Below are 15,071 nucleotides of genomic sequence, written 5' to 3'. Positions count from 1 at the left end.
AAGAAACAGAAACTTCTGACACCTACAGCTACATCAAACATTAAGCACAGCCCAACTCCTGGCCAGATTAACATAAAACCTCATACTAATGGTCTCTTTGGATTAGTTCCTATTACTTGATAGATCATGTCCAGTTTTCAACAAAAGAAATTATAACGTATGCTAAAAAAAAAAAAAACACATTCTGAAGAGGCAAAACAAGCATGAGAACCAAATTCAGGTTTTGGAATTATCAGATATGGAATTTAAAATAACCACGATTAATATACTAAGTAGGCTATGAATAAAAGTAGATAACATGCAAGACCAGATGGCTAATCTAAACAGAGAGAAACTCTAAGAAAGAATCAAAAGGAGTTGCTAGAAATCAAAAACACTGTAACAAATGAAGAATGCCTTTGATAGGCTCATCAGTAAGTTGGAAACAGCCAAGGAAGGAATCAGTAAGGTTGAAGACATGGCAATAAAAACTTCCCATGCTGAAATACAAAGGAAAAAAAGACTGAAAAAAAGGAACAGAATATCCAAGAACTATGGGACGATTTCAGAGTATAACATACATGTTATTGGAATACCAAAAGGAGAAGAGAAAAAGAAGGAGAAGAAATATTTGAAGTAGTAATGGATGAGAATTTTCCAAAATTAATAGCAGATAACAAACTACAGATCTGGGAAGCTCCAAGAACACCAAGCAGGATAAATACCAAAACTACACCTAAGCATATCATGTTCAAACTACAGAAAGACAAAGAAAAGATTTTTAAAACAGCCAGAGAAAATAAACACTTTACCTATATAGAAAGAAAGGTAAGAATTACATTTCTCATCAGCAACTGTGCAAGCAAGAGAGTAGTGTGAAATATTTGTGTCAAAAGTAAAAAGAAAACACCCACCTAGAATTATTTATCCAGCAAAAAAAAAAAAAATCCTTCAAAAGTGAAGGAAAAATAATAAAGACTTTCTCAGACAAACAAAACTGAGGGAATTTTTTCACCAGTAAATCCCACCTTGTAGGGGAAAAAAAATGCTTTCGAAAAAAGTTCTCCAGAGATAAGCAAAATTATATAGGTCAGAAACTCAGATCTGCATAAAGAAAGAAAGAGCATAGGAGAATGCATTAAGGTAAAATGAAATCTTTTATTTTCTCATTTTAAAACAATCTAGAAAAAAACTTTTCAAATTAATAATAGGAATGTGTTGGATAATGATAGTATATGGATAAGTGAAATGAGTAACAGTGATATTATAAGGAATAGGTTGCAGGAATTAGTGTATATATATAAATACAAATTTGTCTTTGTTATAAGGTATTTGCACTATCCATAAAGTGGTATAGTTTTATCTGAGAGTGGACTTAGATCAGTTGTAAATGTATATTGCAAACTCTAAGGCAATTACTAAAAAAAAATTATATAAAGAAGTACAATTGATATGGCTAAGAGAAGGGTGAAAATGGAAGCATATAAAATAATACTCATTTTTTACAGTCTTTTTTCAGAAAACAGAAGCAGAGGGAACACTTCTTAACTCATGAGACCAGCCTTAGCTTAGTACCAAAACCAGATAAAGACATTACAATGACAAAAAACTACAGACAGTATCCCTCGTGTATAGAAGCAAAAATCCTCTATGTTAGGAAAATCAAAACATTTGATTGAAATATTGATTGAGAAATCAAAATGTTAGGTAATCAAATTCAATAATGTATAAAAATAATTATATACTATGATCAAGTATGATTTATTCCAGATATCCACCATAGGTTCAACATTTGAAATTCAATTAATATAACCTGCCACATCAATAGACTAAAGAAGAAAAATCATATGGTCACTTCAACTGATGTAGAAAAACATTTGAAATATCTTAACATCGATTCATGATAAAAACTCTCAGCAAACTAGGAATAGACTATAACATCCTTAACTTGATAAAGAATATCTACAACACCCTACAGCTAACATTATACTTAACAGAAACTGGATGCTTTCCCCTTTGATCAGAAATAAGGCAAAAATGTCCCCTTTCCCCACTTCTTTTTGACACTGTACTAGAAGTACTAGCTACAGCAATAAAACAAGTGAAGGAAATTAAAAGTATACAGTTTGGGAAGGAAAAAATAAAACTCTCTTTGTTCACAAGTAACATGTATGTCTGTGTAGAAAATCCCAAAGAATCAGCCAAAAAACAAACTAACAAACAACTCTTGGGACTAGTAGGTTAGTATAGCTTGGAGGTTACAAGGTTTATCCACAAAAGTCAATTGCTTTCCTCTATACCAGAAATGAACAATTGGAATTTGAAATTAAAAACAACACCATTTACAATAGCACCAAAAAAGAATGAAATACTTAGGTATAAATTTAACAAAGTATGTACAGGTTCTATATGCACAAAAGTGTAAAACTGATGAAAAATTAAATAAGATCTAAATAAACACACAGACATTTTGTGTTCTTGGATTGAAAGACTTAATATTGTTAAGATATCAGTTCTTCTCAAATTGATTTGTAGATTCCACACAATCCCAATGAAATCCCAGCATGTTATTTTGTGGATATTTAGGAACTGATTCTAAGTTTATATGAAAAGACAAAAAACCCAGAACATGTAACACACTCCTGAAGAAGAACAAATTTGAAGGACTGACACTACCCAACTTCAAGACTTACTATAATCAAGCAGCATGGTGTGGTGTTGCTGAGGGAAAAAAAGACATACAGATCAATGGAGTAGAATAGAGACCCAAGGATTAGACCCACATAAATACAGTAAATTGATACTTGACAAGGGATCAAGGACAGTTTAGTGGAGAAAGAATAGTCTTTTCAACAAATGGTGCTAGAACAACTGAATAGCCACAGGTAAAAAAAAAATGAATCTGGATACAAACCTTACATCCTTCATAAAAATTAACTCGTAATGGTCATAGACCTAAATATAAAACACAATACTATAAAACTTCTAGAAGAAAAAGATTAAAATCTAAGTGACCTTGTGTTTGATGATGTATTTATCAGATATATCACCAAAAGTACAATATATGTAAGGAACAATTGGTAAGTCAGACGTTATTAACATTATAAACTTCTGCTATATGAAAAACACTTTTAAGAGAATCAAAAGACAAGCCACAGACTAGAAAAATATTTGCAAAACTCACGTCTAATAAAAAACTTGTATCCAAAATACACAAAGAATTCCCAAAATTCAACAGCATTAAAAAACTCAATTTAAAAAATGGGTAAAAAATAAGAACAAACACGTCACCACAGAAGATATATACATGGCAAATAAGCATACGAAAAGAAGCTCATCTTTATTTGTCATCAGAGAATTGAAAAATGAGAAGTGCCACTACACACCTACTTGAATCGCTGAAGTCCACAATAAAACTGACAATACCAAATTCTGTTCAGGAAGCAGAGCAACAGGAACTTTTTTAAAAATTATAGATGTTGAAGATACAAGTGCAGTTTTGTTTTGTTTTGTTTTGTGTTTTGAGGCAGAGTCTCGCTCTCTGTCACCCAGACTGGAGTGCAGTGGTGCAGTCTCAGCTCACTGCAACCTCCGCCTCCCGGGTTCAAGCAATTCTCCTACTTCAACTTCCCAAGTAGCTGGGACTACAGGTGCGAGCCACCACGCCCAGCTAATTTTGTATTTTTAGTAGAGATGGGGTTTCGCCATATTGGCCAGGCTGGTCTCAAACTCCTGACCTCAAGTGATTTGCTCGCCTCGGGCTCCCATAGTGCTGGGATTACAGGCATGAGCTACCGTGCCCGGCTGCAGTTTTTTTTTTTTTTATGGATATATTTCACAGTCATGAAGTCTGGGACTTTTATTCATTGCTGGTGGTAATACAACCTCTTTGGAAGACAGGTTGGCCACCTCTTACAAAGCTGAACATTATTTTACCACACAGTCCAACTACTGCATTCCTACTTACTTACCCAGTTGATTTGAAAAGCCTGTGTTCAACAAAAACTGCCATGTGAATGTTCGTAGTAGCTTTATTCATAATTGCCAAAAACTGGAAGCAGTCAAGATGTCCTCCAATAGGTTAATGGATACATTCACCTGTGGCAGATCTATACAATGGAATATAATTCAGCAATAAAAAGAAATGCATGTCCAGCCACAAAAAGACATAGAGGAACTTTAGATGTATATTAATAGCTGAAAGAAGCTAGTATGGAAAGACTGCATATTGTATGATTTCATTATATGACATTCTGGAAGAGGGAAAACTATAGACAGATGATAAATGACTGCCAAGGGTTTGAGGGAAATGGAGAAGGGAGAAATACATGAAACACAGGGAATCTTTAGGGCTGTAAAATTATTCTGTATAATACTGTAGTTGTAGAGGCAAGACATGCATTTGTCAAAAACCATTAAACTACATAGCACAAAGAGTGACACTTAATGTATGCAAATGTTAAAAACTCATTTAGGAGGTTGAGGGACCCTAGGAAAGAATGCAGACAGTGAGAAGAGAGTCTAACTGTAAAACAGCCTCATCGAAGGGATGGGGGAAAAGATGCTGAACTAAGCATCTTTGGAAATATGTGGAGTCTGAAAGACTAAAAGCAAATGGAACTTCACATAAGCACGGTACCCTTGTTGATAAGGTTATTTCCCATGGCGGGTACTGGTTACTTAGGGAGTAACAATTCTGATACTATTATACATGCATAATGGAATGGAACAATTAAGTAAATGTATGGCAGATGGCGGGGGCCAGGTTTCTCACTGTTGCAATCTACAGATAAGTAAAGGGAGGAAGCTGAAATGATCCATGTGATAATGGTTTACAGTTGGAGACATCAGGATGAACTCATGTTTAACTTAATATAGATATAAGTGTTTACATATAGAAATATTTATATGTGTTTATATATACATGGATTAGTATAAATACATATTTTTTGTTCTGTGAGATAAAAGGACCCAAATGAAAGGACACACCAGTAGCAATGAGCTTGCACAGCATCCTTATCTTGGTTTCTAATACCATTTTCTAATAAAATGAACCAGGGCTCCTTAGAGAAATGGCTGCTTCTAATACTGGGGCAGGAAATATACAAGATGAGCTTTGTGCATCTTGTAGTGCCAGAAAGTAAGGAAGTGCTAAAAAGAACAATATAAAATCATTATTTTATTGTTCTTTGACATGATGATTTTATGTTGTTTTTTTGACATTAGGGGTATTTCAAAGGAATACAGGAGCCAAATGAAAGAGCTTCCAATGACTAAAGCCAGAACAATTTGTGCAACAAACTAAATAAAATAAAATAAATTATTATCTTAAATCATTTTATTGTTCTTCGACATGACGATTTTATGTTTTTTGACATTGGGGATATTTCAAAGGAATACAGGAGCCAAATGAAAGAGCTTTCAATGACTAAAGCCAGAACAACTTGTGCAACAAACTAAGATAAAGTAAATCATTATCTTAAAATCATTATTTTATTGTTCTTTGACATGATTTTATGTTGTTTTTTGACATTGGTATTGCAAAGGAATACAGGAGCCAAATGAAAGAGCTTCCAATGACTATAGCTGGAACAATTTGTGCAACAATCTAAAATAATGTTGGATAATCCAATGTATAGAATAAACATCCATGAGTCCAGGTAATATAAATAAGTGATTGAGTAAACAAATATATAGAGGAAAAGAAATATACACCTCCCATGAAAAAGAATTTCATACAACTTATGTAGATACTCTGCCTCAGGGAGGGAGAGCATAACTCCCCATTCCTTAGCTTTGAGCTGCTCATAATGACTTCTTTCCAAAAGAGTACAGGAAGAGAAAGCAGGAAAAAAGAGTAACTTTTCAAGAAGAAACCTGACAAACTACCTAAGCCAGGTGATTAAGGCCAACACCAATAGTTGTTAATCATATTGATGAATCATATTGATTGTGTGTATGCTTAACATTATGTGATCAAAACTGTACTTCTCCTGTGTGGTTTTCTTCCCAATAATCCATAACCCCAGTCTAAATGTAATGTAACCTAGATCCTAGAACAGAAGAAGGACATTAGGTAAAAACTAAGGAAATCTAAACTGTGGACTTTAGTTAATAATAATAATGTATCAATACTGCTTCATTAATTGTAACATATTAATGTGAGGTTACATTACATTACATTAATGTAAGATATTAATAACAGGGAAAACCATGGGGTAGATGGGAGTTCTCTGTATTCTCAATTTTTCTATAAATCCAAAACTGTTCTAAAATTAAAATCCATTTTTAAAGAGTTTTTAAAAATGTAGCTGTAGAAGAATGCATATTGTTTATATAAAGGGCTATATTATATTAAGTTGAAAACATGTAAAATAATACCGTGTATTGCATAGGGATACCAGGAAGAGCTTTATGCTGTATTATCACTTGGAGGCTCTGTTTTTCTTTTTCACAGCTTTATCTATCTTGTTTTTGAACCTAGCTTTATCTGTGTGTGTGTGTGTGTGTGTGTGTGTGTGTGTGTGTGTGTGTGTGATGTATGTTGTGGATACATTCATACATACATACAAGTCTGCACTTGTGTGTGTATATATGCAGAGGGGATGCATCCCAGCATCCCCTGACAGAGCCACCTCAACCAGAAGTCCTCTTTATTTTTAAAAATTGTTCATATTGGCCGGGTGCGGTGGCTCACGTCTGTAATCCCAGCACTTTGGGAGGCCGAGGCGGGTGGATCACCTGAGGTCAGGAATTCGAGACCAGCCTGGCTAACATGGTGAAACCCCATTTCTACTAAAAATATAAAAAATTAGCTGGGCGTGGTGGAAGGCACCTGCAATCCCAGCTACTGGGGAGGCTGTGGCAGGAGAATCGCTTGAACCTGGGAGGTGGTGGTTGCAGTGAGCCGAGATCACGCCATTGCACTCCAGCTTGGGCAACAAGAGCGAAACTCTGTCTCAAAAAAAATCATATCAAAGGGAACAGTCTTAGTATGGGTCTTCCCTAATGGATGAGAAACTCGAAGTTTGTTTTCACATACCCCTTTCTATGGTTATTTAATTTGATATTTTCATGATTAGTATTTGAGAGCATAGGCAAGTCAATTATTCCATGCCCTTGCCTTTAAGATATGAACATACATAAATGCTAAATATGTTAATATCCAGGTTTTAAAGATTTTGAAACTTAAAGATTCTACTACTTGTTAACAATATTTAATATATTTATTTATACCTTTTAGCACTTAAGTCATTTAAGAGGTATATTTGCTTGTTCTTTGCTTTTGCTGCTCCTGCCTGAATTCTTCCATAGTTCCTTTAAGCTATAAAGGATATAACTAATGCTAGGTAATGTATGAGACTTTTTTCCTCCTCCATTTTTTTAAATTGTGTTTTAAAAACACAAGATCTATCCTCTTAACAAATTTTTAAGTGTACAATACAATGTTGTGAATAATAAGCACAATGTTGTACAGCAAACCTGTAGAACTTTTCTATCTTGCATGACTGAAACTTTATACCTGTCGAACAGCAACTCCCCATTTCCTCCTTCCCCCAGCCCTGGTGACTACCATTCTACTTTCTGTTTTACTACTTTAGATACTTCAGTAAGTGCAATCATGCAATATTTGTCCTGCGACTGGCTTATTTCACTTAGCCTATAGTCCTCGAGTTTCATTCATGTTACAGCATAATGACATATAAGATTTCCTACTTTTTTAAGGCTAAATAATATTCCATTGTATTTATTTTATTTATTTATTTATTTATTTATTTATTTATTTATTTATTTATTTATTTGAGACGGAGTCTGGCACTGTCGTCCGAGCTGGAATACAGTGGTGCGATCTCGGTTCACTACAACCTCTACCTCCCAGGTTCAAGTAATTCTCCTGTCACAGCCTCCCATGTAGCTGGGATTACAGGCACCCACCAACGCACCCAGCTAATTTTTTGCATTTTTAGTAGAGATGGGGTTTCACTATGTTGGCCAGGCTGGTCTCAAACTCCTGACCTCATGATCTGCCCGCTTCAGCCTCCCAAAATGCTGAGATTACAGGCGTGAGCCACCACACCCAGCCCCCATTGCATTTATATGCCACATATTCTTTATCTATTCATCAGTCAATGGACACTTAGGTTTTTCCACCTGTTGACTATTGTGAGTATTGCCGGGATGAACATAGGAATGCATATATCTCTTTGAGATGCTAATTTCAGCTCTTTTGGATAAATACCCAGAAATGGGATTGTTGGATTGTATGGTAGTTCTAATTTTAATTTTCGGAGGAACTTCCACACTGTACTTCATAGCAGCTGTACCACTTTACATTCCCATCAACAGTGCACAAGGGTTCCAACTTCATATCCTTGCCAACATTTGTAATTTTCTGTTTTTTTTTTGATAATGGCCATTGTAACAGGTATGTGGTATCTCATTGTGTTTTTCATTTGCGTTTCTCTGTTGATTAGTAATATTGAGCATCTTTTCTTATACCTGTTGGCTATTTATATCTCTTTGGAGAAATGTCTATTTAAGTCTTTTGCCCATATTTTAATGAGGTTGTTTTCTTGCCATCAAGTTGTAGAGTTCCTTATATATTTTAGATATTAAATATGGTTTGCAAATATTTTCTGTTACTCCATAGGTTGCCTTTTCACTCTATTGTTTCCTTTGCTGTGCAGGGCTTTTTAGTTTGATGCAGTCCCACTTATCTATTTCTGCTTTTGTTGCATGTGGTTTTGGTGTCATAGCAAAGAAATCATTGCCAAGACTAATGTGAAGAAGGTTTTCCTCTATGTTTTCTTCTAGGAGTTTTACAGTCTCAGGTCGTATATTTAAATCTTTAATCCATTTTGAATTGACTTGTGTGTATGGTGTAAGATAAGGGTCCAATTTCATTATTTAGCATGTGGCTGTCTTTTCAACATTTTGTTAAAGAGACTATCTTTTTCTCATGTTATATTTTTGGGACACTTGTAGAAGATCAGTTGACTGTAGCTTCATGGGTTTATTTCTAGACTCTCAAATTGGTTCCATTGACCTATGTGTCCAGTTTTATGCCAGTACCATACTGTTTTGATTACTGTAGCTTTGTAATATGTTGTGAAATAAGAAAGTGTATGGCCTCTAGCTTTGTTCTTTCCCAAGATTGTTGTGGCTATTTGGTATCATCTGTGGTTCTATATGAATTTGGGGATTGTTTTTTCTATTTCTGTAAAAAATGCCATTGGGACTTTGATAGAGATTGCATTGAATCTGTAGACTGCTTTGGATAGTTTGGATATATTAATATTAAGTCTTCTAATCCATGAACACAGGATACCTTTTCATTTATTTGTGTCTTCTTTAATTTCTTTCAGCAACATTTGTAGTTTTCAGTGTACAAGTCTTTCACCTCCTTGGTTAAGTTCTTTCTTCAGTATTTTATTCTTTTCAATACCGTTGTAAATGGGATACCTTTCTTAATTTCCTCTTCATATTGTTCATTGGTAGTGTATAGAAACCACAACTGAATTTTTCTATGTTGATTTTTTATTCTGCAACTTCACTGAATTTGTTAATTAGTTCTAATTTTTTGGTTTAATTTTTTTCTATTATTTCCGTTAATATAGTCATAATTCCATGCCAGTAATAAAATGGTATAATTAAAACAGAAAAGTGATGTTCTCAAGAGGTCTTCCATGAAAGCTATTTGAACTGTGGGCCAAATAAACATGGTACCACCATTCACCAGGTAGCAGCTTGTCTCAGCTGCAAAGTACCCAAGGGAGAAAAATCGATGTCTTGATTGCTGCACTTGCGAACCTTGATTTATTATTTTATTTATTTTCTTTTTAAAGTTTTTAAATTGACATATAACAATTGTACATATTTATGGGGTACATACTGATGTTTTGATACATATAATGTATAGTGAACAGATCAGGGTAATTAGCTTATCTACCATCTTAAGTATTTATCATTTCTTCATGTTGGGAAAATTCAATATCCTTCTTCTAGCTATTTGATACTGTATAATATATTATTGTTAACTATAACCATTCTACAGTGGTATAGAACACTAGCACCTATTCCTCTTATCAAACTGTAATTTTACATCTTTAACAAGTCTCTCCCTATCCTTTCCTTCCTCCTACCCTTCACAGCCTCTAGTATCCTCTGTTCTACTTTTTACTTCTATGAAATCAATTCTTTTTAGCTCCCACATATAAGGGAAAACCTGCAGTGTTTAACTTTCTGTGCCTGGTTTATTTCACTAAACATAATGTTCTCTAGTTCCATCCACATTGCTCTGAATAACAGGATTTCAATATTTTTATGGCTGAATAGTATTCCACTGTGTATATATACCACATCGTTGGGCACCTAGGTTAACTTCATATCTTGGCTGTTGTGAATAGTGCTGCAATAAATATGAGAATGCCATTGTCTTTTCAATATACTGATTTCCTTTCCTTTGGATAAATTCTCAGTAGTGGGATTGCTGGATCGTATGGTAGTTCTAGTAGTTTGTTGAGGAACCTCCGTACTGTTTCCCATAGTGGCTGTAAAAGTTTACAGTCCCACCAACAGTCTGTAATAATTTGCTTTTCTCCACATCCTCATCAGCATTTGTTAACTTTTGTCTTTCCAGTAGTAGCCATCCTAACTGGAATGAGATGATGCCTCATTGTGGTTTTGATTTGCATTTTCCTGATGATTAGTGATGTTGAGTATTTTTTCATATATTTGTTGGCAATTTGTATGTCTTCTTTGGAGAAATAGCTGTTTAGATCATTTGCCCATTTTTAAATCAGGTTGTTTGTTTTGATGCTGTTAAGATGTTGAATTCCTTGTATAGTCTGGATATTAATCCCCTGTTGGGTGAGTAGTTTGCAAATATTTTCTCCCATTCTGTAGTTCGTCTTTTCACTCTGTTGTTTCCTTTGATGTGCAGAAGATTTTAGTTTAATATAATCCCGTTTGTTTATTTTTGCTTTTGTTGCCTGTGCTTTTGAGGTCTTATTCATGAAATCTTTTCCCAGACCAGTGTCCTGAAATGTTTCCCGTATGTTTTTTCCTAGTAGTTTTTTAGTTTCCGGTCTTACGTTTAGGTCTTTGATCTGTTTTGAGTTGATTTTTGTATAGGGTGAGAGATGGGGGTCTGGTTTCATTCTTCATGCATATAGGTATCCAGTTTTCTCAGCACCACTTATTGACGAGACTGTCTTTTCCCAACTGATATTCTTGGTGCCTTTATTAAAATATTAGTTGGCTGTAGATACATGGGTCAGTTTCTGAGTTCCCTATTCTGTTCCACAGTTACATGTGTCTCTTTTTATGCCAGTACCATGCTGTTTTGGTTACTACAGTTTTGTAGTACATGTTGAAGTCTGGTAGTGCAGTTCCTCCAGCTTTGTTATTTTTGTTCAGGATTGCTGTGGCTTCAGAGTCTTTTGTGGTTTCATAAAAATTTTAAGATTTTTTTTCTTTTTCTATGAAGAGTGTCATTGGTATTTTGATAGGGATTGCATTAATTCTGTAGGTTGCTTTGGATAGTATGGTCATTTTAACAATGTTCTTTCAGTCCATGAGCATGGAATATCTTTCTGTTTGTATCCTCTTCACTTTTCTTTCATCAGTGTTTTGTAGTTTTTCTTGTAGAGGCCTTTTACCTCCTTGGTTAATTTATTTCTAGGTATTTTATTTTGCTTTTTGTAGCTATTGTAAATGAGATTGCTTTCTTGATTTCTTTTTCAGCTAGTTTGCTGTTGGTGTGTAGAAACGCTACTGATTTTTGTGTGTTGATTTTGTATCCTGCAACTGTATGGAATTTGTGTATCTGTTCTAAGGGCTTTTTGGTAGACTCTTTCAGGTTTTTTTTAGGTTTTCCTCTATATAAGATCATGTTGTCTGCAAACAGGGACAATTTGACTTCCTCCTTTTTGCTTTGGATGCCTTTGATGTCTTTCCTTTGTCTAATTGCTCTGGCTAAGACTTTCACTACTGTGTTGAATAAGTGGTGAGAGTGAGCATTGTTGTCTTTTGCCAGTTCTTAGAGGAAAAGCTTTCAGCTTTTCCCCGTTCTACTGATGTCTAATTTTTTGTTGTTGTTGAGTCTTTAGTGTTTTCTACATGGATGATCATTTCAACTGTGAACAGAGATAATTTTACTTCTTTATTTCTGATTTGGATGCATTTTATTTCTGTTTCTTGCCTATTTGCTATGGCTAGAACTTCCAGTACTATGTTGAATAGAAGTGAGAGTAGGTATCCATGCCTTGCTCCTGATCTTAGAGGAAAAGCTTTCAGTTTTTTAATATTGAATATTATAGCTGTGGACTTTACATATATGGCCTTTATTATGTTGAGGTAAATTCCTTCTATTAGTAGTTGAGTGTCTTCATCATGAAACAGTGTTGAGTTTTGTCAAATGCTTTGTCTGCATCTGTTGAGATAATCATGTAATTTTTATATTTTGTTCTGTTAATGTGTTGTATTACATTGATCAATTTTTGTATGTTGAATCATCCTTGCATCCCAGGGATAAATCTCCCTTAGTCAAGGTGTATGATCTTTTTAATGTGCTGTTGAATTTGGTTTGGTAATATTTTGTTGAGGATTTTTACATCTGTTTATTAAGGATATTGGTCTGTATTTTTCTTATAATGTTTTTGTCTAGGTTGGTCTCAGGGTAATCCTGGCCTCATAGAATAGCTAGCATATAGTTGGATTTTGTTTATCCATTCAGGTACTCTGTCTCTTGGGGAGTTTATTAATATTTAATGTAATTATTGCTAGCAAAGGACTTACTATTGCCATTTGTTAATTGTTTTCTGTCTCTCTTGTAGCTCTTTTGTCTCTCCCTCTCAGCCGTCTTCCTTTGTGGTTCATTGGGTTTTGTTTTTTTTTTTTTTTTTTGTAGTGATATACTTTGATATCTTTCCCATTTTCCTCTGTTTATCTTTTATAGGTATAGGGCATGGTAAAACAATCTGTTTTAAGCTGATAACATCTTACGTTCAATCACATATAAGAGCTCATTTTTGTTCTGTTGAATTTTTTTTTTTTTTGGGACAGGGTCTCACTCTGTTGCCCAGGCTGGAGTGTGGTGGTATAGTGTGATCATAGTTCACTACAGCCTCAAACTCCTGAGCTCCAGTAATCCTCCTGCCTCAGCCTCCCAAATAGCTGGGACTTGTAAAATTGGCCAGTTGTGGTGGTGCATGCTGTTTGCTCACAAGTAGCACATGCCACCTTGTCTCTTTTGCAGAGACAGGGTCTCACTGTGTTGCCCAGACTGATCTCAAACTCCTGGACTCAAGTGATCCTCTCATCTCAGCCTCCCAAAGCACTGGGATTACAGGAGTGAGCCACCGCACCTACCCTCCCATGCCTAATAGGTAGAATAATTTCTCTTATTTTCTTGAGGATATTAGTTATGGTTTGTTGAAGTTTTTTCCTATTTCCTTTCTTTTCTTTATGTTTGTTGTGTTCTCTCTTTCACATTAGAGGATTTCCTAAGATGCCTGATAATCCATGCCCAACTTTATAAGTAGGAACTAAAAAGCAGATTGGAATCTCTGAGCACACAAATGGCACTTGTTGACTTTGAGCTTCACTTTAAAGTGGTCTGGCTGGGTCGTTTGTTAGAGAAATTCCTCATCCCAAGTCAGTATTTTTATATCTTTCCTCCTAGGACTTACCAGTTTTCCCAGAGAAGACTTCCAAAATCTTTCTTACGAGGGTACTACCAGCGTTCTAGGAGCCAAATGGCAGAAAAGGACTGGGAGGACCTCAACATTTAGTATTCTCTTAGTTTCCTTGCTTTCAGAAACAGTGTTCACATCTTCAGCCATGTATGGCATTTCCCATCTTCTGACAATGAGCCTCAAGTTTTCTACCAGGATTGGCAAGTTATCTTTTACCCCATAGCATATTGTGAGGGAGGGTATTTAAAAATCATATTGGCTTTTAGACAGCCTTCAACTGATTTGCCTTATTTTAACCCCATCCCTTTACATTTATTTCTGAAGGTAAGTGAAATTATCAGTTCCTGAACTATTTAAGGATTCTTAAGTGGTGACGGGTGTGTTCTTGGCTCTCTCCACTACCAGTTTAAAATTCAGCTTTCTTCAGCGTGCTGAGTTGGTTCCTGCTCATCCAATTATTTTTCATTTTCCAGATTATTATTGCTGTTGTCTCCTTTTCTTGTTCCTCCTGACCTTGTTGATTTGTGTTTTTTGGTTTTTTTTTAAGTGCCCGTAGTTTTAGAGAGTTTTCTGGATGGAATGAAATTAAATGAATGTGTTCAATCCACCATTTTTATGTGAAACTAATTCTAATCATAATGAAAGAGTTTTCTTACGGCTGGGCATGGTGTCTCACGCCTGTAATCCCAGCATTTTGGGAGGCCAAGGCGGGTGGATCACCTGAGTTTGGGAGTTCAAGACCAGCCTGGACAACATGGTGAAACCCCATGTCTACTAAAAATACAAAAATTAGCCAGGTGTGGTGGCACATGACTGTAATCCCAGCTACTCGGGAGGCTGAGGCATGAGAATCACTTGAGCCTGGGAGGCCAAGGTTGCAGTGAGCAGAGATTGCGCCACTACACTCCAGCCTGGGTGACAGAGTGAGACTTTGTCTCAAAAAGAAAAAAAAAAAAGAGTGCCTTACCTCCTTTATATGATATTTTGGTTGATCCTCAATTTGTTTTAGGTGTTATACCTGAAGAACCTTAGCCCTCGGGTGACTGAAAGAGATCTTGTGTCATTGTTCGCCCGGTTCCAGGAGAAAAAAGGACCTCCAATTCAATTCCGAATGATGACTGGACGAATGAGGGGCCAGGCTTTTATCACCTTTCCCAGTAAGTAGTTTCATCCAGATGATTACTCAGTTGCCCCTCAGTTCGCTAGAGATTACCTATAACCTCTCTAATTTAGATATAGTCCTTTGATTTCTCCACAGCATGTGAGAACAAGACAATGAACAAAAAATATGTTTTCAGTGTTTCTTTCTGTTTCCTCTCCTCCATTGACAGTGCATAGCCACACTACCCCAGTGTCCTCAGTTTTTCCCAGTCTTGGTACTTCCTTCTTACCCTA

The 15,071-nt window shown here is 35.5% G+C and overlaps 1 protein-coding gene across 11 annotated transcripts in view; it reads left to right on the top strand.

The window, feature by feature from the left end:
- Nucleotides 1-15,071, top strand: part of RBM41 (RNA binding motif protein 41) — a 67,480-nt gene that overhangs the window by 35,464 nt on the left and 16,945 nt on the right. For 10 of the 11 annotated variants that reach the window (XM_055377063.2, XM_055377062.2, XM_055377058.2 and 7 more), the window contains one exon: nt 14,686-14,833. In XM_055377063.2, coding sequence (XP_055233038.1) covers nt 14,686-14,833 — 148 coding nt within the window. Of the gene's footprint in view, nt 1-13,663; nt 13,848-14,685; nt 14,834-15,071 lie in introns of those variants that run through there. The other variant, XM_055377064.2, reaches the window with a different exon arrangement.

The sequence above is a fragment of the Gorilla gorilla genome, chromosome X (genome assembly GCF_029281585.2).
Source record: "Gorilla gorilla gorilla isolate KB3781 chromosome X, NHGRI_mGorGor1-v2.1_pri, whole genome shotgun sequence".
NCBI lineage: Eukaryota > Metazoa > Chordata > Mammalia > Primates > Hominidae > Gorilla > Gorilla gorilla.
Note: the sequence above shows the minus strand (reverse complement) of the source record. Positions and strands in the feature narration are given on the sequence as shown.